This window comes from Episyrphus balteatus, chromosome 3, assembly GCF_945859705.1.
Source record: "Episyrphus balteatus chromosome 3, idEpiBalt1.1, whole genome shotgun sequence".
NCBI classification, from domain to species: Eukaryota; Metazoa; Arthropoda; class Insecta; order Diptera; family Syrphidae; genus Episyrphus; species Episyrphus balteatus.
Window position 1 is genome coordinate 111,675,008 of NC_079136.1, and position 22,205 is coordinate 111,697,212.

The window sequence follows — 22,205 nt, forward strand, 5'->3', positions numbered from 1 at the left end:
TTTTTGCATTCTAAACACTCACAGATTCAGTTGCTGTAGGTCATTGGGATGGTTTGCAGGCATTCCTATTGAATCATAAAGTATATGTGACCAACTAAAATGAATTTATAGTTTATTTAATACATTTTTTAATTTGACCTGTGGCTGCAGCCGTCTGCGCGGCAACATAAAATTGTTGTTGCACATGGTAATTTATTTTTGAGCCAATCAGACATATTTGAACAACAAAGGACTGAATTATATCTACCTATATTGAACTTAACACATGTTTTATTAAATGAAATAAACCACGCGAAATAACCATCAGATTGGAACGAATTGTCTTCATTGTCTACATTTTCGACATCATTGTTTACATTGTCGACATTCTCCACACAATTGTCTACTTAAAAATGTAGACAATCAAAGTCGACGCGTAGAGGAACAACACTGCTTATGAGGTCATTTTTTAAGATACAGCTTTGAAGGAAAGACGTTTGATGAGGTTCTTGTCTTCATTAAACAAACATCGTTTTCAAAAAGGTACACCCAGGGAAATAAATAGTTATTTTGTAACTATTTGCCTAGTCACTTTATAGAAATCAATAAAATTTAGCAAATAACTATTTTTTGACAGAAAATAGTTACAAAATTGTTAAAAATGACTTTATTATAATAGTCACATGCCATAACAAAATAGTTAAAAATAACTACTAAAATAGTTAAAATTGACTATTCTGTAGTAGTTACGTAACTATTAAAATACTCATTTTTAACTATACGTTGATAGTTATAGAAATAACTATAATTATAATAGTTACACGACACAGCAAAATAGTTAAAAGAAACTATTTTGTATAGTTACTAATAACTATTTTGTAGAAGCAAATCTGTCAGTGCGAGCACAAGTTTGAAGTCGTGTAGTACAAAAATGGAGTGTTTTGTTAAAAAAGAATAAAACTGTATTTTTTATAATTTCCTCTCCCGCATTTCAGCCAATCTAAAGTTAAGCTGAGATTTTTATATACTATCAAATTTAGGTAAATTCACAGATACAATTTTGTAAATTCAATAGGGGTATTCAGGGCACATTTTTCATCTCAGAAATGTAGGATAAAAAATTCTAGTATTCTTCAAAAATGTTTTAGGTATGTCAGAATCTAGCTAAGATTTAAGCTAATGTTAAGAGAGAAAAGGTTCAGCTAAAATTAAGCACGATCTGCTTCAATTGAAAATAAAAACACACTTTTTATTTAGAATGGAATAAATTATATATATTTTAATCTTCGTTTTGGGTTCTTTTTTTTCTGAATTTTATTAGTTTTATATGTATTTATTATATAATTCCTTTTATAAATTTTACATAATTCATTTTATTTAAAATTTTTCTATTTTTTTGTCTTTCTTTGAGTTTTTATTCTTTTAAGTCAACAAAACAACACACAGTCTAAGTTTTTTTTTTTTAAGTTGATCTTTATTTATCATTCTTAATCAAGTTATAAAGATAACTATTATTTTATTTCAATAAGCAAACAAATCGAATTCTTTTTGTTGTTTGAATTTCTGTTGTCTTAAATAAAATATCATACTTAATTGGTTGTTGGTTGTTGGTTGTTGTTTGTTTTTTTTTTCTTTTTTTAATTTATTAATTTGTTTTTCAAAAACTCTCTTCTTCCTTCTAATCAAGCTTGATTTTTTATTTTTGTTTTATTTTCTTATAACTTTTAACTGTTTTGGTTTACTTTATTTGCTTGTTTAAGCTGCTAATTAGTTGTTCTCAGTTAATTTTGTTTGTTATTCGTTATAATAATCGTAATAATAATAATTTAATAATTAATAATAATAATAAATATTATTTAACTGACCTACATAACTAGTTAACATTATAATATAATTCTTCTTCATTTTTTGTTCCGTTTTGTTTTTTATCTTCATTTTCTCTATATATATATTTTTTTTAGTTTTAATATTATTTTTCTTTTTATAATGTATAATATGATTTTTTTGTGGGATTATAATTCAGCTTTTATATGTATGTAAATTTTTTTTCTTTCATAAAAAACCATGATTTCGATTTATATATATTATATATGTATGCTTGTTTTTAATTTAATTCGAAAATTAAATAAAATAAAGTAAAACAAAAATTACCTAGTTCTTTTTTTTTTGTTTTTATTGAATCGTTGTTTTGCTTTTTAATTATTCTGGTATGTAAAAACGGGTTCATTTAATAAAAATTAAAATGATAAAAAAGCTGAATCAAACTCTAGCCACAAAAGATTAAAAATGAAAATGCTATAACTGAAATAATTAATTAAATTATTATAAACTAAATAACAAACAATTTCATTAATTATAATATAATATACGAACATGAAAACGATTTCTACATCAAAACTTCTATAAAACTATAGTTTAACATTTTTGTTTATTATTTTGTTTTGCGAATGAATAAATGCAATAAAGTTTTTCTGTTTTTAATTATAGTTTATTGTTTTATGTAATTTTATTTAAGTTTTTTTTTATTAACATTCCGTCTAAATATTTTTTAAATGTTTTATTCTTTATAAATTTTAATAGAAGCGTGAACTTTTTTATTATGTATATAATATATGAAGTAATTTTTTTTTTGTTTCTATAAACTTAATTCTTAAGTGTTTTATGTCTTTTTTATTTAAATGTATTTATTATTATTTCAATAACTAATAACTCCTAATTGTGTGTTTCATTTTGTTTTGAATTTATACAGTCCTTATGAAGTAAAAGCGTATTTTATTACTTATACACAATTGTGTAATAATATATAACTATATGTATTTCTCCTTTTTTTAATTAACTATGTTGTCTTTATAATTTATTTTTATCTCTTCATATAAACTATTTTTTGTTCAGGTTACAAACAGAGATATGATTTAATTAAAAACAATAAAATAATCATAAGAAGTAAGATTCGTTTAATTCAAAAAAACTTAAGACTTTTGTGGTAAGCTATTAGAATCAAAAACGAGAAAAATTAAACATGGTTATTATATGAGTTTACCAGAAATGTGCTATTTTTGTATAAATAGAACTTTTTAAAGTTATACCTCTTTTGGTGCGTTATGTACCCACGAGTAAAACTCATTTTCCCGAGCGGCCGTTTTGGCCATTTATATTCGGATTTTATTTTGACGCCGAGCTCTATTTATTTATAGGAATCCTCATCTTTTTTGTCAATTGTAGTTGTAGTAGCAGTAGTGTTACTGTACATGAGTACACACTATTTTTTAATTCTATTTCAAGTCGATGCGAGAAGTCAAAATAGGGGTTGAGAAGAGCTTAGCTCAACTCAACTCAACTCAACTCACCTCGGAACAGGTCACCTCAACGAACTCGACCCGAAACTAGTTTTTTTAATCTGGAATATCAACTTTGTCTCAGAATCCTTTGGGCTGTTGGGGACAGTAATGTTACTAGGAATGGTTGTCCCCACATCAGTTGTTATCCCAAATGTTTTCCTTTTGTGAATCATGACTCTAGATTAAAAAATCGTGGTACGAATGTCAGCTATAAGTTGTTGATAAAAATTAAGGCTGAAATTTGCTATTTTTAAATCTACATAATTTATTAAAAATTGATCAACCTTGAAATAGATTTTTTAAAAACTTTGTTCCTCCCGATTAAAAAGGATTGGCATGTTTTTATATTTTCAAAACATTTTTTTAACTAATTAATAAGATATCAAATTAAAATTTTTATCATTTCATAGCTGACTATCGCAATATTTGCACTTAATGTACGTTTTGTTTATATATGTACATTTTTTTTTCTCTAATGACTGCTAAAATATACATAAATATATCAAAGTAACAATTAAATCTTAAATAGTATACCAAGAAAAATTATATTTAAAAATAAAAAGTTAATTCATCACAATGAGTAAGTACATAGAAAAATAAAATTTCAATGCAATTTGATATGTTGAAGATATGTTATACGAAAATTTTTCAAGAAATTTCTTTTCTTCTTCAAAGATCCTACCACAAAAATTTTAAGTTTTAAAAAAACGCTTCACTAAGAAACATAAAGTAAAAATTAAAATAAATCAAGGGAAAAATTCTAATACTATTCGGAGGAACATATTATTATTATTTTTTATTTATATTTTATTTGTTGAATATTTTTTTTTTTTAATCTACAATGTTAACTATTTTTTTCTCTTCCTCCGCTGTATTGATTTTTGTATAATCGAATAAAAAAAATGTTTTTTTTTCTTTTATCTTTAAATAAATAAATGAAAGTAAAAACAAACAAAATATCCCATTTTGTATTCAATTTTTAAATATTTCTTTTTATGCCTTTGTTTTATTTTTTAAAAATATAAATATATATGTTTACTTTTTATAACAACATTTATTTATGTTGTTTATTGTATTTTATTTTATATAATTTCATTTTATAAAAAAGGCTTTCATTGTTGTCTTGTATTTATTTAAAAATTCATGTATGTAGGTATAGTAAAACTCAAGAACCAAATTAAAAATAAAATTAATTTATATTAACTCCTTATGGTAGAAGTCATGACTGAATTTATTTTTTCGCGGCCTTGAATAATGAAACTCTTTTTTTCTCTTTTTCTTTAATATAATAACTGCATACAACACCTTTTTTAACATTAAGGACGCAATGGATTGATTTTTTTTGTCAATTTTTTTTACCGCATTAATTTTAAAATTTGTTTGAAATTTTTTAATATTTTGATTTTATAAAGAATTTGTTGAAGTGAGAAAATTTGGTTGCCTAAGCAAAATTATGTATGGAGTAAAAGGCAAATATACATACATATGTATAAAGAAATTTACTTTTAAGTTTGGTTTAGAGTGTATACATTAATTAAAGAACATTCTTTAATATTAAAGCTGAAGTGTTTTATATTTGTGTATGTGTGTTACGAAATGCTTGTTAGATCAGATTTAAAGATTGAGTATTTTTGTATTAATACGAGATGGTTTTTATGCTGAGGAAGTTTATTCAGCAAAAAAAAAAAAAAAAAAATAATAAGTCAAAATTTAAAGACATTTTTGGAGTTTTTCAAACAATTCATTTAAATGTTCATAAGATTTTTTTTCTTACAAAAAAACTTTTTCTTTACTACAAGAAGTTACTGCCCATTTTGTTCACTATGCAAATGTCTTGTAATGCAGCAAAGTACATTTAGTCTTGAAAGTATATTTATTTTAAACTAGATTTCATGTTCCGATCTTAACTTTAATCCGGTATAATTTGTTTTCAATCAATTCCAATGGATCGATAGAAATAAATGCTTCGATTGCTATAGAGCACAATAAATACGATTACATATGCAAAATTACTATTTCACCTTTAGAGTAGGTACCTACATTATAATCCAAGCAGTAATTTCTATGAAAACGAGCTTTAGAATACCTACGTACAAAATTCAAGGCAACACTTAAGAAACCGGACATATTTTTGAAGATCGTAATAGGAATCGATGATTTACCTATAATATTGAAGTTCAGTTGCCTTCCTTATTAAAGTTGCATTAAAGCATTTCAATAGGCCTTTTAGTATGCAGAAATATATAACAAAAAAACTCTCTACTTTGCTGAGTCTGATACATTTTTTCATTTTACAATTTACAATTGATTAAAAGTCCGTATTTCATTTACTTAACATCTATCACCTTCATCTATGTAATGGTTTTTAATTTTATCATTGACGGTTTCAAAAATTTCCCATATTGAAACATCTTGATTTTTACGAGACATGAAAAATACTTTAAGTGAGTTGGTTTCACCAAAAAATCATATCTTGTTTTTATAGATTTTTTTCCCGCGATATAAATTGAAATTATTGAACCGTATAAAGATACAGTCCAACTGATGCTTTATCGATTTCATGTGAAGGAAAATAAATCACCTAGTCTGAAAATAACTTTCAACGACATTCCTATACTCCCTCTACACTTTTGTTGTACCGATAGACAAAATCTCTGTGTAAAATATCTGACTTTCCGAGGAAAATTTAGTTTACATACTCCTGCCAAACTCGAATTTCCATCATTTGTTCTTGTCTTTCTATATAATTTGATTCTCAACTGACCCCGAAAACAATAACATAAATGCCATGATGCTAACACCTATCCGTCACACGTTGCATGGAGTAATTGCTCCTATGGTTCTGAAAGTGCGAAAATAGCTCTGCAGTAAGGCTAGGCGCACACATGCGATTTTGATCGCGCGATTATTCAGTCGCAAAGTAGATGACAACAATTTCAATGACTGTAGACACGATTTTCAAATTTTTAATCGCGGGAAACATGTGTGTTCATAGGCATTGAAATCCTTGTGATCCATTTTTGCGACTGAATAATCGCTCTACTAAAATCGCATGTTTGCGCCTAGCCTAATAGAAAAACATGAACATGCCTATAAAAAGCATTTGGGACTATTGTGTCTTGTGTGATTTTAATGCGTTTTTCTTTGAACTTTGACAGATAATCAAGAAATTATCCCCGACAAAATGAAGCTCTTAGAAATTCATCAATGCCTTTTATTTCTTCGAATGACATTATATAGATGTCATAATCTCAACTCTAAGGTCTAAGTCATCCTCATCACTCTAAGTACGGAGCACAATCGATTTAACAGTATGTCAAACAACCTAACCTTACCTCAACTAGATCTGATGAAAATGTTCTATAGAAAGAATCCTTACTGCAGAATCAACATATAACTTCAGTGCAGTTTTTCCGTTTCTTAATTGTAGGAATGAAAAAAACTTAGAAGATAATTTTGTTGAAAAAATCCCCATTATAAGATAATGTTAAGTATAACTTTAATAAAACAAAATTCATTTTTAAACTCAAAATAATAAGTAAACTTTAATTGCTGTTTAGTTATGAAAACATATGAAAGGATTAAATATTTCAGGAGAGCAATATTTTTGTTTAAAACTTTAACAATTTCAATTTATTTTTAGTTTAATAAGAATTTTTAGTTAAATTTTTATATCATTAAATTATTTAATTTTATTATATTTTTTGGGTGCATAAACTTCGCATTATAATAAACCTATATATATTTTTTTAAATGTTTTGTATATAGGATAAATAAATTAATCTTTTATTTTTTAAATATAGTTTAAAGCAAGTTGTTTTTTTTTTGTTTAAAAAGATATGTTTTCATTGCTTGAAAGACATATTAAGAAATGAAATTAAAACAAAAATTAAAATAAATAGGAAAAAGTGTAACATTTTTACCAATTTATACCTACGATTTAGTACATTCTATATGTTTATTTATTTTTTTTTTTATATTTTTTTTTCGTTTATTTTGTTCTTAAAAAAACTCCAAATAACTTGTTTCTTTCTTTTTTTTTTATATATATAATTTATGTAAACACTTTATAATTAATTATTGCTTTCATATTATAAAATATGTATTTTCTTTGTATTTTCCGTATTTTTCTTGTTTTATATATATATTTTGCTTTGAAGTTAATTTTTTTTTATGTTTGATTTTATTTGTTGTTTGTGTTTTTGCGTTGAAAGTACTATGTTTCATTATAGAAAAATTGGCAGAGAAGTATTTTATTTTCGTATTTTTATTTAATATTTTTTGCAAGAAAACTGCAGATTTTTACTGGTTATTTTTTTTTTTTTTTTGTTTAATTTATAATATTGCAAACTTGAAAGAGTTTTCAAATATTGTTGTTGTTTTTTTTTAAGAGAGAAGATATTGAAAGTAAAATAAATAAAGGGATTTAAATATAAAATAGTAAATGCTCGAATTTATGGTTTTGGGTGAACAAAATCTAATTTGTCACAAACGGTTCAGAGAGAAGAAAAGGATTTATCACAATTTATATTTATTTAAAACAAAATTTCTTTCTATCTTTCGTATCCTAGAAAAATCTGAGTAAATGAGAATAGAGCAACCACAAAACAAGATAAATGAAGTTAAAACATTTTGACAATATTCATATTAGTTAATCTGCTAGAGAAAATAAAAATTTAAGCGCATTTAAAATGAGGCTGTAAGTTAAAAAGTTGATTTAAGTTAAAATCCTATTCAAATTTTCTTTTTTTTAAAGTTTAGTGTGAAGTAGAGTATATTTAATGATTTTTGTCTTTATAAATTTTATCTATACATAGTTGAGGCATTGTTATCTTTTTAAAGTTATGATAAATTTTACTATATAGATTTTTGTTAAGCTTAAAAATAATTCAGATTTTATATTATTAAAATTAACAAATGTAAATTTAGAAAAATTGGATTCAATAATTTTTGGAAAAACAAATATAATAAATTAAAATGTTTATACATAATTTTGGTTTGAAATATTTATAGGAACAAAAAAAAAATAATAATAATTATAATAACCGTATCTTGTGCTGGTTGATATTGATTTTAAGTTCTAATTTACTTTCTTTCATATGAAAATTTTATATTTTCTTCTTCTATTTTTTGCTTTTTATTGTTTTCGTTTCAATGAAAAATTGTGCTGTTTCTTTTTTTTGTATATATATATTTTTTATTTAATTTTTTTTTCTGTTCATATTGAAAATAAACTAAAATATGAATCGATTTGAAATGTTTGTTTTAGTATATAACAGTAATAATCTATATATATATACATATATATAATATTTAAATCTCTTATCTATATAAATTACTTAAAATAAAATTTTTAAAAGTCAATCAATAAAACGATGGTATTGTTCATTTTTTTTGTTAAGAAGATAATTGTTGTTTTTTTTTTAAATTTTTTTCTGATAAGATTTTTTGTATTTATATATACATAATATATATGTATACATACACAAATATATATATAAATAAAATTAATCTTTAACATTAATATAATCAATATAATTAATGAGTGAAGTAATTTAACAAACAAAAAATTAAACTCACCTAACATGAGAAATATATATGTATATAAATAGTTTAATGTAAGAGGAAATTAGTGTTTTTTTGTTTTAATTTTAGGATTTTTCGTTTAATTTTTTTAATTTAAAATTTTATTTTGGGTTGGGTTTTTATACATATGTATATATATAAATATTTAAATAGATATATATTTATATATATAAATATATATTTGAAAGTGTCTGTGTGTATATATCCTATATATATTTATATATAAATGTTGCTTTTTTTTTGTTTTTTTTTTTTTTTTGTTATAAGTAAAGAGTAGAATAATGCCTTTTACACTGGACATACTATAATATTATATTCGAACATCAGTGAAACAGCTACGAATACGAAATATAACAAAAACATGGTAAAGCCGAGACCTTTATTCATTTTCCAGCGGAAACACGCAATTGACATTACTACAAATAATAACATCATGAAGAGTATGGTAATAGAACAGACCATTCCAACTGAATTTACTTCGACAGGTGCATCGTAAATGATGCCATAGAGAAGCCAGGGTATTGGTAATCTGAAATGAAAGGAAAGCAAACAAATTAATACAAATAAATTAGTTTTTTAAATAATATTTTTATTTAATCTGATGTTTGTTTATATTTAAATCAAGGGCGTTTGCGGAATTTCGATCAGGGAGGGCCAAACTCATCCGAGAAAAAAATTCGATTAATTTTTGAAGTTATACCTACTTTTTTTGCGGTTTTGTGGTATGAGCATTTTATTTTTGAAAAGAAATGTCAGAGGGGTAAGCACTTAATTTAATACGAAAATCTTCTTATTTGTATGATAGTAAAAAGATTGTCATCCTAAGTCGATTTCCGCTTAATTTAAGATGGAAGTCATCTTTGGATAAAAATCATGCAGAAATCCGCTTAATTTTAGGTGGTCCCTACTAAGGGATTTTGGATATCATAGTGCAACAGCACTGCAATTTCTTAAATAAATAATACAAAAATAAATAGCTGGTAGCAAGATATTTCTTCATTCGAAAATATCAAAAGTTTTTGAGAACTCATATTATGAGTGCATTGGATATTGCGGGCTGTTGAATCCATAAAATATGCATATTACAGACTTTTTGGTATAAGACAAGGACGTGCCAACCACGTTTTTTTGGTATTATAATTGTTGAATATGCATTATTAACTGGAATTAACTTAATCACTGCTGAATACATTCATTAGTACTAATTAAACTGACTTACAAGTTGTTACAATTATATACAAGTTTTAACCTCAACTCTTTTATATTAAACGCTTTAACTGATTAGGTGTTTTATTTTATCAATAATAATATTCTAAATAACTTTCAAACGCTCCTGCAAGAACTGCACCAATCATTTTTACCAATATTTTTGGCTAAAATATGCATTTAACTAGTGTTATGTACAAGAGAACTTAATAAAAAAAAATGTAAAAATTGGAGTGAATAGGAAAAAAGTGAAGTTTTTCATCACAGAGGAATAGAGTAGAAAAAAAGGAATAGAATTCTGTATGGAGAGTTTTTGACACACCAATAAGGTACCTCTATTTGTTATGAACACAAAATATTTTAGTTTTATTAGAACAAAATAATTTAAAACTTATTTTTTGCTAAAGAAACTCTTAATAAGTTCATCAAGCTCTTCAAATTATCTCCCCCACTGCAAAATACTAACCCATAGGAAATACCATTTACGAAAGTTGTCTCAAATGAAGATGGTGTAATTAAAACAAAGTTTTCCTCCTCGTTTAGACTTGAACCACTATTTACTTTTATTTTTTTAATTTATTGTTTTAAAAACGATCAAGTAGAAGAAAAGAAAAAGTAAAACGCAAAAACAGAGCGTTAATTAATAGGTTTCGCTTGTGAAGTTGACGAATTGAAAATATATCAAATTGGAGTAATAACATTTTTTTTTTCATTTTATAAGTTTTTAAATTTTTTTCGTATGCTTGAATTGAAGTGATGATTCAGACCTTGACTTCCTTGCAATCCTATGGTTGCAAGTGAACTGACTAGCACTTCAACAGGGGAAGAGTCGTCCTGTTTGGCCAGTGGCACCTATGTAAATAAAAAATCGACTTGCAGAATTTAAGCTGTAGTAAAATGTTCATTTTTATTTCATGCAACGAATGTTGTAAAATTTATCTCACTTTGGGTTGAATTTATGGAAATAAAATTCCAACTTGACTATATTAAGGATTATAACTCTTTGTACAGATGTTTTATTATGAAATAATAAAAACAAAAAAATATGTTTCTCATGTTCTTATAGGTCGATTGAAACATGTTTTTTTGTTGAAGAAAGGTGTTTTTAAGCTCTCAATAAATAAAGTAAAGATACATATAAGAGTCTCTTATTTTTTTACAATTCATTTTAATTTTTATTATTTACTCGTATGTGAGAACAAACTTGTAGCAGCTAAATATTTAGTGAAAATAACTACTGCAGGTAAAACTTCTTGGATAATTTTAGTGACTTTTCTTATATGTTAGTGTGGTCATGACGTTTCGCAGGCTCTTCGCTTCAGCATATAGTATGTACAAAATTATTGCTCTGAACACAGCAAGAATTTAGTTCGATTATATCTTAGTATCTAAGACTTACTCGGTGGATATTTAAAAAAATTTTAATGAAGGAAAACATTATTTTATGTATGTATTTATGAGATTATTCGCCTTAATTATTTTCCTGCATTTATAAAAATATTTACAAAAATTTAGCATTTTACACTTTATTGACTATTTAACACCAGAGTTGCCACGAAAATTAAAAAAAATTAAAATATTAAATTTTGTTTTGTTTTAAAAAACCAATTTTTTTAAAACGGGTTGATGAATTTTTTCTAAACTTCGTTCTTAAGTGTTGATAAATATTTTCTAAAAAGTGGCATACAAACTTTCTTTTTTTTTGAAAAATGTTTGAAAATATTTATATACATATACCTATAGAAAGTTTTTTTTTAAGAATTTCTTTTTATACAAGTTGTTAAATCATATACGTTTCGTGGTCAGTATCTTTTAAAGTAATTATAAAAACAGATTTTATATTTTTTACACCAATTATGAAATTAATTCAAAAAAATAAATTCTTTGCCGTCTTAAGTCACAAAATAACATACTTGGATTTTTGATTGATTAAGAATAAGCTCTTTATTCTTATAAATTTTGCATCAAAAACGCAACTCTAAGACAACTGCTACATATAGAAATAAGCGGGTCAATACTCAAAATGTTACACTCAGAAAAAAAAAAAATCGTTGTTAAACCAAGAATTTTGCGTTGTTGAATGATTGTTGGCTACAAATTGTTAGAACAACAAAAAGTTGTTGCCACAACAACGAGTTTTTATCCTTTTAACAAATAAATTATTATCTTCAGAAAGAAATTGTTGAAATTAAATGCATGATATTCTTAAACTTTTTCAAAATCGAAAAATTGTTAGTGCAACAATTATTATATTCTTGTCTTAATTATTTTTCAAGACAGTTGAACCTATCAACAACTAACTTTTTTCATTTAACAATTTATTCTTAAGGTATCAAATATGAAAATTGTTGACTTAAGAAACTAAAATTATATTTTTGTTGTTGTTGGGTCGTGTGACGTTAACGTTTAACAACTTAATTCTTAAAATAAGACAAAGCTAACTGTTAATCTGTTGCTTTGCACAAATTGAAGTTTTTATCATTATTTTAATGTTGCCAGCAGTTGCAACGTGATTATATCGATATATCGATTTGCATGCATTTCTCAAACTTCAATCTCATTTTCTGAAAAACTGCAATTTGTGACTTGAGAGTTGAGACCTTTTAGCCTAACGCCAAGGAATTATTCCTTTACTATTATTCTCGTTTTCGATCTGTTTACTTAGTTGACTTAAATCCTAGAGACCGCGATTAATCTATTGAGTTCCGAGAGTGAGGTGATTTGGTTTGTCATTGGAGTTTCAGTTTGACAATCTTCGTCATTTTACGAAGCAACAAAATAAATATTTACTAGATATGATTTCCAGATATACAATGCAAAAATGGAGCTCTGCAAATAAACTATCTTAAGATCTAGTCTCTTTTTAATGTAGGCTTAAAATTTACATTAAAAAGACATTGTTTTAAATATAAGAAAAGTCACTGAAACACAAGATTCTATCTTGAGATCTAATGCATATTTGTATGAATGAAAACTATTGTCATAATATGCCATCTCTTATCTCCAATCTTTTTTAAGTAAAAACATCTGTCAGGTGCTACATCCTCTCAAAAACAGGTAGAAGGAGCATAGTTATTCTATATGGACAATGGACATTATACAGACATTAAAAAAAAAAAGAACTTTTAAATTAAATTTGGTTTCTTTTATAAACAAGAACTAAAAAATAAAGCAACTCGAAATGAAATACCGCATTTACCTTCTCGCCGTTCATCTATGTGATTTTCTATTGAACTCAATCGAGTCAATAGTTTTTATATGATGTTCAAAAAAAAAAAAAATGTAGGTACAAACGAATGGTTTGTTATGTCAATATGATGCTGTCATTGTCATTATAGTCAGACGACACTGCAGCAGACTCATATAAAAGTCATCGAATGCATAACCGTAAAAAAGGACACAAAAAATGAAATAATCTCATCACACCCAATCTTCCGGGAACGTGGAATCCTCACTCTAATCCTGTTCTTTTTTTTTTTTGTTCTTGTTCATAAAATATTTATCAAGTATTCAATCCTTTTTTGGTTAGAATAGCCTAGTCATGGACGCTTTGGGACTAGGACACACAACATATCGTACCGTATAGTACCATAGAAACATCCTTATGAAAAAAAAAGAAAATAGAATGATGTGGACGGATGAGAATTTAAATTGAAAATACATTTTTGCACATTGCAAAGGGAAAAATTCGACAAAACATAAAAGAAACCTGAAAATAGAATTTAGAAGACTTAAGTGTCTGTCGGGTGTATTGATTTTTAAGGAAAAAAATAAATAAAATCTCTGCAAATAGTGACCAATCATAATAAAGTGACCTAGAATTTTTAAGAGAAGAGACTTTCAACACATCATGTTGAAAATGAAATAAATCCGAGTTTTGAGATTTCAACATCACAGAAGAGTAGTTATTATTGTAGTTAAAGCTGAGGAGAAGATTTTTTTAAAATTAAATTTATAATTTATCATTTGTACATAGAGAAATGAATATGTTTGTTTTCTCTAGATATTCGTATTCCTTTGAAATAAAAAAAAAAACTAAATAATAGGCTGCGTTGTTTATTTCAGCACTGGCTCTAAAAAGTATGTGGGCCAAAATACTTTTGATGCCTAGTTAGGGCAGTGAATTTTGAAAAAAAAATATGGAAATTTTTATCAATATATTTTCATATATTTTAGTTGACATAGAATGGTTATAATTTAATCTATTATAAAATAACATTTGCACCGATGTTTTGAACGAAATTTCTATATTTATGACAGTGTTTAAACACAAACTGATCAAAACCAAACAACTGCGTTACTTTACTGCAAATTTCAGTTTTATTTGTAAAATCATACAATAAACCTCTCTGATATTCCTATTTTAAACTATAGGAACAACGTTAGTCTTCTATGAAGTTAAATCACAGAAAAATTAATTTCAATTAAATATTCTTAATAGTTTATTATCAAAAGTCAGCTTTAAAACTTTAAATACCACTGCGTTACCAAGATAAACCACAATGTTACCGTGATTTGTAAGCAATTTGATCCAAATTTGTGTTTCAAACTTGTAAATGTAAAGAATGTTAATTTTATAACTCAATATAGTTTTTCTACTAATTTGTAATTTTCTTCAAGAAAAATGAAATTCAACAAAGGGACAACTTTTTAGGCACTGAATAGTATTTTGGCCCATGTACCTACATAATTACGTGTAAAAAATGCAAATTGTATTTTAGGTAAAATGAAAGACAATCCTATTGACAGTAACTAGGTACATAAAACTAAGTTCGATTCTACCTCTTCTGAAATTTAATCCAAAAGATCTTTTTGAAACGTATAAAGAGCAAAGGCGTCGTTTTAGAAAATAGCACAATGGCAAATAACACCAACTTGATCTAAAGAAGTTCATTTATGAATGAGTTTTTCAAACGTGAGAATTAAAATTCTAGAACTTCGGTCTTTAGGCTATCGCCAAGGAATAAAAACGATTCTATTATTCTATTCTCCTATACAAATAAGAAATTGCATTTTGCATTTGCTTGCAATTTGAAAAAAAGGTATTTTTGCGAATTTTCCATACCATTTGGCACAATATGCGTCAGTCCACTTTGATGTTAAAATTTCCACCTGTGACGCAAAATCATTCCCAAAAATAATTAAATAATAAAAAAACAACATGGTTTAACCTTTTTTTCTCAACTATCCCTAAGCGCAATTACGTTTCTTTCGATTTAAATAAAATACAATTACATATTATTTGGTTTTTCATATTTGAGTATTAATAAAGAGATCGTAAAATTGAAAAACTCAGTTTAAACAAAAATGTATGGTTTTTTCAGAATTTTGAGTTTGAAAATTTAACTTTTCGGTGGCTATTAGTAATGTCGTTTTTGATTAGTTTTACTTAAGAATTAACTCATTCTAAAATCCAATGAAACAGTTTAAATCGCTTCCACCCAATTCTGAGATTTGTCTGTGTTGGTGAATAATAATCAAACACAAATTATTCGCTTTTGCATCTGGAAACTTTGTCTGACGTTTATTAGTAATTTCGTTTGACGTATTAATGATTTTGAGTGGATTCTTTCTGTTCCTTGTAGGAACTTGTTTCGAAAAAACAATCACCTACCTTTTTGACGCATCTTTTAAAATCACCTTGTTTAAAATGATCTATAATAATCGAAGTTGGTCACTGTGGCGTATGCGTAACATTTGTTTTTATTGAAAAGGTAAAATTTCTACTGGTGATTAATTGAAAAAAAAAGATGCAATATGTGTGCATTAAATATTTTTTTAATATATCGGTAATCTACGAATTGTTTACAGTTTTGACGATTTGACCATACATTAGCTATAACAACTATAATATTGATCCTGATATAATTCAAACTAGCCGACCCCGCCCTCGAAATTCGAGTGCCAATTTCTTTATTTTTTTTTATTTGCAACAATTTTGAACACAATTACACCAAAATAGTTTCTTTATTTTTTATAGTATTTGTTGTTGTTTTCTTGCGATTAACTACACTTTCTGAAGACAAAATACCCAGGTATATATTATATACCTACTTTTTGATATATTTTAAACCTGGTTTAGATATTGTTGAACTACGTTTTAACTGCGCTCAACTACGTAAAAAAAGTATCGAAAAAGAAAATGCAAAGTGTAATCGCCTTATTGCATTGTGTTTGCACCTTGCATTTTGCGATTCAATTAACCTGTTTCATGTTCCATTCGTTCAAATTCCATCGTTCAATCATTCAACCTCCACCAACTTCACTCAAATTTGTCATTCACACCATTGTATGTCTTTGTAGGTTCTCGTCTTAGCTTGTAGAAGTTTAAATTTCCGGAAGGGAGAGGGCGTTAATTATGGCACTTCAAGTTGGAATGATATTTGTGAAATAACTACAATGACCTAAAAAGTGAAACAGTGGGAAATTTACAAAATTAAATTTTTTTATTTCTTTCTAGCGCTATTTGTTTTTGAAAAATTTTTGGAAAAAACTACAAAAATTGTTTTTGAAACCAAAAAATAGACTTTCTGCATCATTATTTTTAATTTTGTGGTTTAAAAAACTGTCACAAAATGAGTTTGAAAATTTTCACATTTTGACTTTTAGCAAAAAGTGGTCGTTATAGTTATACCTTTAAAGCCTTAACTACAATGACCTAAAAAGTAAAAAAGTGGGGAATTTACATGAGTAAAAATTTTTATTTCTTTCTAGCAATATTTGTTTTTGGAAAAAAACTACAAACATTTTCTTAGAAACCAAAAAATAAGCTTTTTTGCATCATTCTTTTTTATTTTGTCATCGTAAAAACTGTCACAAAATGAGTTTGAAATCTATCACTTTTTGACTTTTTGCAAAAAATGGCCGTTGTAGTTATACCTTTAAAGTCTTAACTACATTGGCTAAAAAAGTGAAAAAGTACAAAAGTGAACATTTTCAAACGCATTTTTGTATGGTTTTTCGGGCTAGAAAATTAAAACAAAAAATGCGGAAAGCTTATTTTATTTTGTATAAAAAACAATTTGTTAACTCTTTTTTTAAATTACGCTAGCGAGAAAAAAAAAGTGAAAATTTTCAAACTCATTTTTTGACAGTTTTTCTTACCTTAAAATCAAAAAATAACGATGCAGAAAGCTTATTTTTTGCTTTAATAAACAATTTTTGTAGTTTTTCTAAAAACAAATATTGCTAGAAAGAAATAAAAATTTTTAGGTACTTACATATACATATGTAAGAAATAGAAAAAAATTAATTTTGTAAATTTCCCACTTTGGCCTATTTATTCAAATTTACACTTTAATTACTCAAAAAACGTAAGATTTCATGTAACACTGATAAATCTTACGTTTTTTGAGTAATTAAAGTGTAAATTTGAATAAATAGGCCAAAATTGTAAACAATGATACAAAATTTTTTTCGAATACAAGCTTTTTTCATTTTTTTAATTTTACAAGAACACGTTCTATAGTATACTAATGTTAATTTTTTTTTACACCATCAGAAAATAGACATTTTAACGAACGAAATGCCCACCGACTTTTTGAAAAAAGCTGATATTTTGACACGTGAATTTTCGATTGAAAATTAGGGTGTTTTTTTGGTATTAAGTCAAAATAAGGTAAACAAATTAATATTTTAAATCAAATAAATTACAGTGTATTTGGGACATAATAAGGTAAGTTTTCACTAAATTTCGTAGAAAAATTTTTGTTTTTCAAAAATATAAAAATAAAAAACCAAAAACTCGGTTTTTTGAATTTTTCACATAAATTTTGAGGTTATGTGAAAAAATTGTTGATACGAAAGTTGTAGATATTTTTATTACCTACAACTTTGCCATACAACTTTTTTCTATAGGATTTGTAGTTTTGCCGGAAATCGAGATATACCATTTTTTACCATTAAAAACTCAACCCACCCACTTCCCGAACTCGGCTCGCCCGTAATTTATTTTTCCTTTAATTTTCATCATATTCACCTCCTTTTCCAATGGGTTTCATTCTACTATGATTTTTTTTAGTTTCAAAAATTATCGACCCTGGTCTAATTCGTAATTTTGTAAAATGATTTTTTTATAGGTACCAAAAACAATATTGAAGAATCTATTCGATTTCGAAAAACATATACAATACTTGTAAAGCAATATTTTATAAAATGTAAGGGCCACGGAGATGGTAGATGGTTTTCCCAAAAAGAAATTCTTCAGTTATTTTCCATTTATGCATGCATGCATATGCATATGTATGCAAGCATATGTATGCATATGGATACAAATTCTTTCAACTGCTTCATTTTATTTCTTAAACAAATCATAAAAATTCCGTGATGTTAAGTATTAAACTCTCAAACATATCATTGAATAATGAATAAACATACAAAATCACAAATCACATTGCACATTTATCATTCAAGAAAAATTAAATAAATAAAAACTCATCGTGTAAAAAGCAATGTGTGGGAGTCCTTAGTAAATTGAATTCCACAGAACAAAATGTTATTAAAGAATGTTGTCCCAATTCAGGTTGGCAACAAAATTTACAACCACCTGGTCGATGTGTACCACCTTACTCATATAGTGCTATCCAAAGTTACAGAGGATAAAAAAAATCATATAAAACCCAAGTACTTTGTACAATAAGCACTGACACTGACAATATTGTGGTAATAAATTCTTTCTGGAATTTCGGCTTACACCGGATGCATAGTTGAAGCCTGATGTTGGTGACTGAACGAGGCAGTGTCGTGCAGAGGTACCTTTTGTGCAAGGATGTTTTAGGACATTTTTTTGTGACCAATAAAAGAAAGAAAAATGTACATATATTTTTTTCTGGTTGCAGGTGCTTTAGACATGACTACTTTGCAATTGTGCTCAACGGTTTGTCCTCAGGAACTTGAAAATGTATTTTCAGTGTTTTATTTAAGTTCATTTTATTTTATTTTAATTTTGTTTCATTTTATTTAACTTCATTTTATTTGCATTTTCTTTCAATTGAAAGATGGCCCAATTTCTATAAAAGTACCTTATTAAGAATTTCACACAACACTGATGCACACAGTAAACATCTTATCAACCTGAGACAATCACAAGGCGCGAACTTAAGAACACTTCGTAGATTTACAAAAACCTCGTTTTTCCAGCAAACTTTGTACATATACGTGTATAAAAACCCACAACGAATCATGTTCTAATTATTTGTCAGGCATGGAGAGAAATAGAGACAAAGTATTTTATTTTTTGTTCTGAATCAAAAAGATGAACCAAGGTTGCTGAGTACATATACCTAGTACCTAAAGCATCAGGAAGTAATCCTTTAGAAGCATGTGACAGAAAAGAAATATGTATACAAAATGGAGCCAAGGATATGCTTCTTCCGTTCTTCTCATCAGTGTCGACATTCAAGACGATACCCTATCATCATCATCATCAGCTTCAGCAGCATCACCCTCAAAAAGCTCATCTAGAATGGAGTGCCCCATCAACTAAAACCTGAATTTCTTTGCAATTCTTAAGTAACCTTCACCCCGGTCGATGTGGAAAAAATAAAGAAAACATGTAGGTACAGAATATCACTAGATGAAGACATCACATACTTTTATACAAAAGTGGGGAATTAAACTTAAACATCAGCCTTCAGGGAGAGGAGCTTCATCAAGCGGATATATTTCTAACCTCAATCTTCTATTCAAACAGTTTTCAATGTACACATGTGTGTTTTGAGCTACTTTTTGCCGAAAGGCAAAGGCGCTATTGTAAATTAATTCAGGCGTGATTGTGTCTTAGTTGCACATGGACGGATTGTGTTTTATATTTAGGTTGAATTTAAATTTCCAAACGACATTATCTTTAATGGTTAACACCTAAAAATGCTTTACAAAATTCTGCTTTTCAAAATTCTGTTTTTCAAAATTTTTCTATTCAAAAAAATTCTGCATTTCATAATTCTGTTTTTCAAAATTCTGCAAAAATGTTAAAAAACGCGTTAACGTAAAATATGCAAAAAACTAACTTATAAGAATTGGAAATTTGTATGTGCTTTCGTATAATTATTTTATTATTATCGCTGAAATCATTGAAACCTCTAAAGCGAAAAGATTTTTATTGACAAAACAATAATTTCCATTAAGTCATTTTGTAAATGTAAAAAAATTGTACTAAGAAATCTCAATTTGATAAAATCTCCACAAAATTTAAGACCCTTGAACGGAATCCCCAGGAGAAAAGGCGACCAATGAACGAACTCCCCAATACATAATTTTTTCACACACTATCTGAAAATCGTAAAATCCACTTAGAAAAATTTTACTAGGTATCTAAAAACAATAATATTTTCTCAATGAGATGTTTTTCTAATATTATAAGGAAGCTTGTAAAAGTGAAATGAATTTTTAAGAAGAAAATCTTCTTTAAAAATAAATAATATTTAATAATTTCAATTTTTAATTTTTTTGAATAAAAGCAAATAGGTATTTTAACATTTAAAAAAATAAATAGTTTTTTTAATTACACTGGTTTACAAGGGTTTTGTTGCCGAAACAAAAATATACTTATCTGAAGGTTTTCGGTGTGCTGAACTCGAATCAGAAGTCAGAAAGAACTAATCAGCTCCCGTTTTTGAGATATTACCGTTAGAAAATGCAAAAAACGTTTTTTTGAGTTCTTCGGACCTTATTATTTTGTATACCTAAGGAAAATTGTTTGAGCATATTTAGTAACGGTTTCTATAGGAACTGTTTTCAATCTTTCGATACCTGTTTAAATCTTTTCAATATCTTTTGTATTGCCCGAGATATCTTAAAGTGAAGTAAGTGGGTTTCATATATCATAAAGAAGATAATGACTTTATAAAATTTATAAAAATACTAAAGAACTGAGGATATCTCTGGCAGTAAGAAAGATATCGCAAAGATTTAAACAGATTTAAAAAGGTGGAAAATAGTTCTTATAAAAAACGTTACCAAATATGCTCAAACAATTTTCCTTATATAAAAGAATAAGGTCCGAAGTACTGCACTTTCTAACGGTAATATTTCAAAAACGGGAGCTGATTTTCTGACACCGAAAACCTTCAGAAAAGTATATTTTTGTTTCAGCAACAAAAAAAAAGTTTAATTTTGTTAACCAGTGTTATTTATTATTAACTACAAATTGGTCAGTAAAATCATCTTTAATCAAAACTTTTTGATGAAAAACAAACACATTTTCTTTTCCTAAGATGATGTTGCTCTAGTTGTGTATCAAGCAATCAAACCGCGCGCCTGATATATTTTTTAATCAATTTAACTGGATTTTTTTTAATAAGCACTTATTGCTTCATCAATTGTTTATCATTTAAATACAAATTTAATTCCAAAGAAGCCGCCTGTCGCAGAATGTCTGTTTCTATCTTTAGCTACAGACAAAACAACTGAAGCGATTTAGTTCTTAATTTCTTTTGGGACATTCCCCAAAAGGGAAATTGAGTTTTTGTAGAACCAACACTAACGGTACTTGCTACGCAAACAAAAGGTTGTGTTTCTCAAAAATGGCTCTAACGATTTTGATTTAAAAAATACATGTAATATGGCAAGTAAGGTTCTAATTTTGACATTAAAAAACATTTTTGAACCGTAATTAATGGTACCTGTCATAGAACCGTTTTCTTAATTCTGACTTTTTCCTAAAGAACTTATAACCGATTTAGACTGAAATTTGTATACAACAACAATTACACGGTGCGAAACTGAAAATACAACCGACAAATAACATAGTGTAGGCTGTTCGTATGGTCGAATAATGCATACAAATATTTTTGTTATTTTTGTTACATTATGTTACTTGTCGGGTGTATTTAATTTTTTTTATTTTGTAGCACAGTGTTATTAAAATGTATTCCAATGTTCAAAATCTTCAGTGTTTAATTTTTTTTTGAAATATTTCAAAATTTTCTTTGAAAATTCATTTTCTTTTAAAAACAGGTCGATAATATTTTTACTTGAGATATACATAGGTACTAACTATAGGGCAAGTTTAGGATTTGGAAAAAAAATCGAACTCGAAATAACAATCAGACATGATGGAGACTGCCAAAAAAGTGGGTCCCGCAATTCTGTCTGTCT

At 26.7% G+C, this 22,205-nt stretch overlaps 1 protein-coding gene across 11 annotated transcripts in view; it reads right to left on the reverse strand.

Moving 5' to 3' along the window:
* Window positions 1-1,568: 1,568 nt before the first annotated feature.
* LOC129914179 (sodium/potassium/calcium exchanger Nckx30C) overlaps window positions 1,569-22,205 on the reverse strand; it is a 264,053-nt gene continuing 243,416 nt past the window's right edge. For all 11 annotated transcript variants that reach the window (XM_055993307.1, XM_055993305.1, XM_055993300.1 and 8 more), the window contains one exon: window positions 1,569-9,432. In XM_055993307.1, coding sequence (XP_055849282.1) covers window positions 9,192-9,432 — 241 coding nt within the window. In that variant the 3' untranslated portion in view covers window positions 1,569-9,191. The remainder of the gene's footprint in view (window positions 9,433-22,205) is intronic.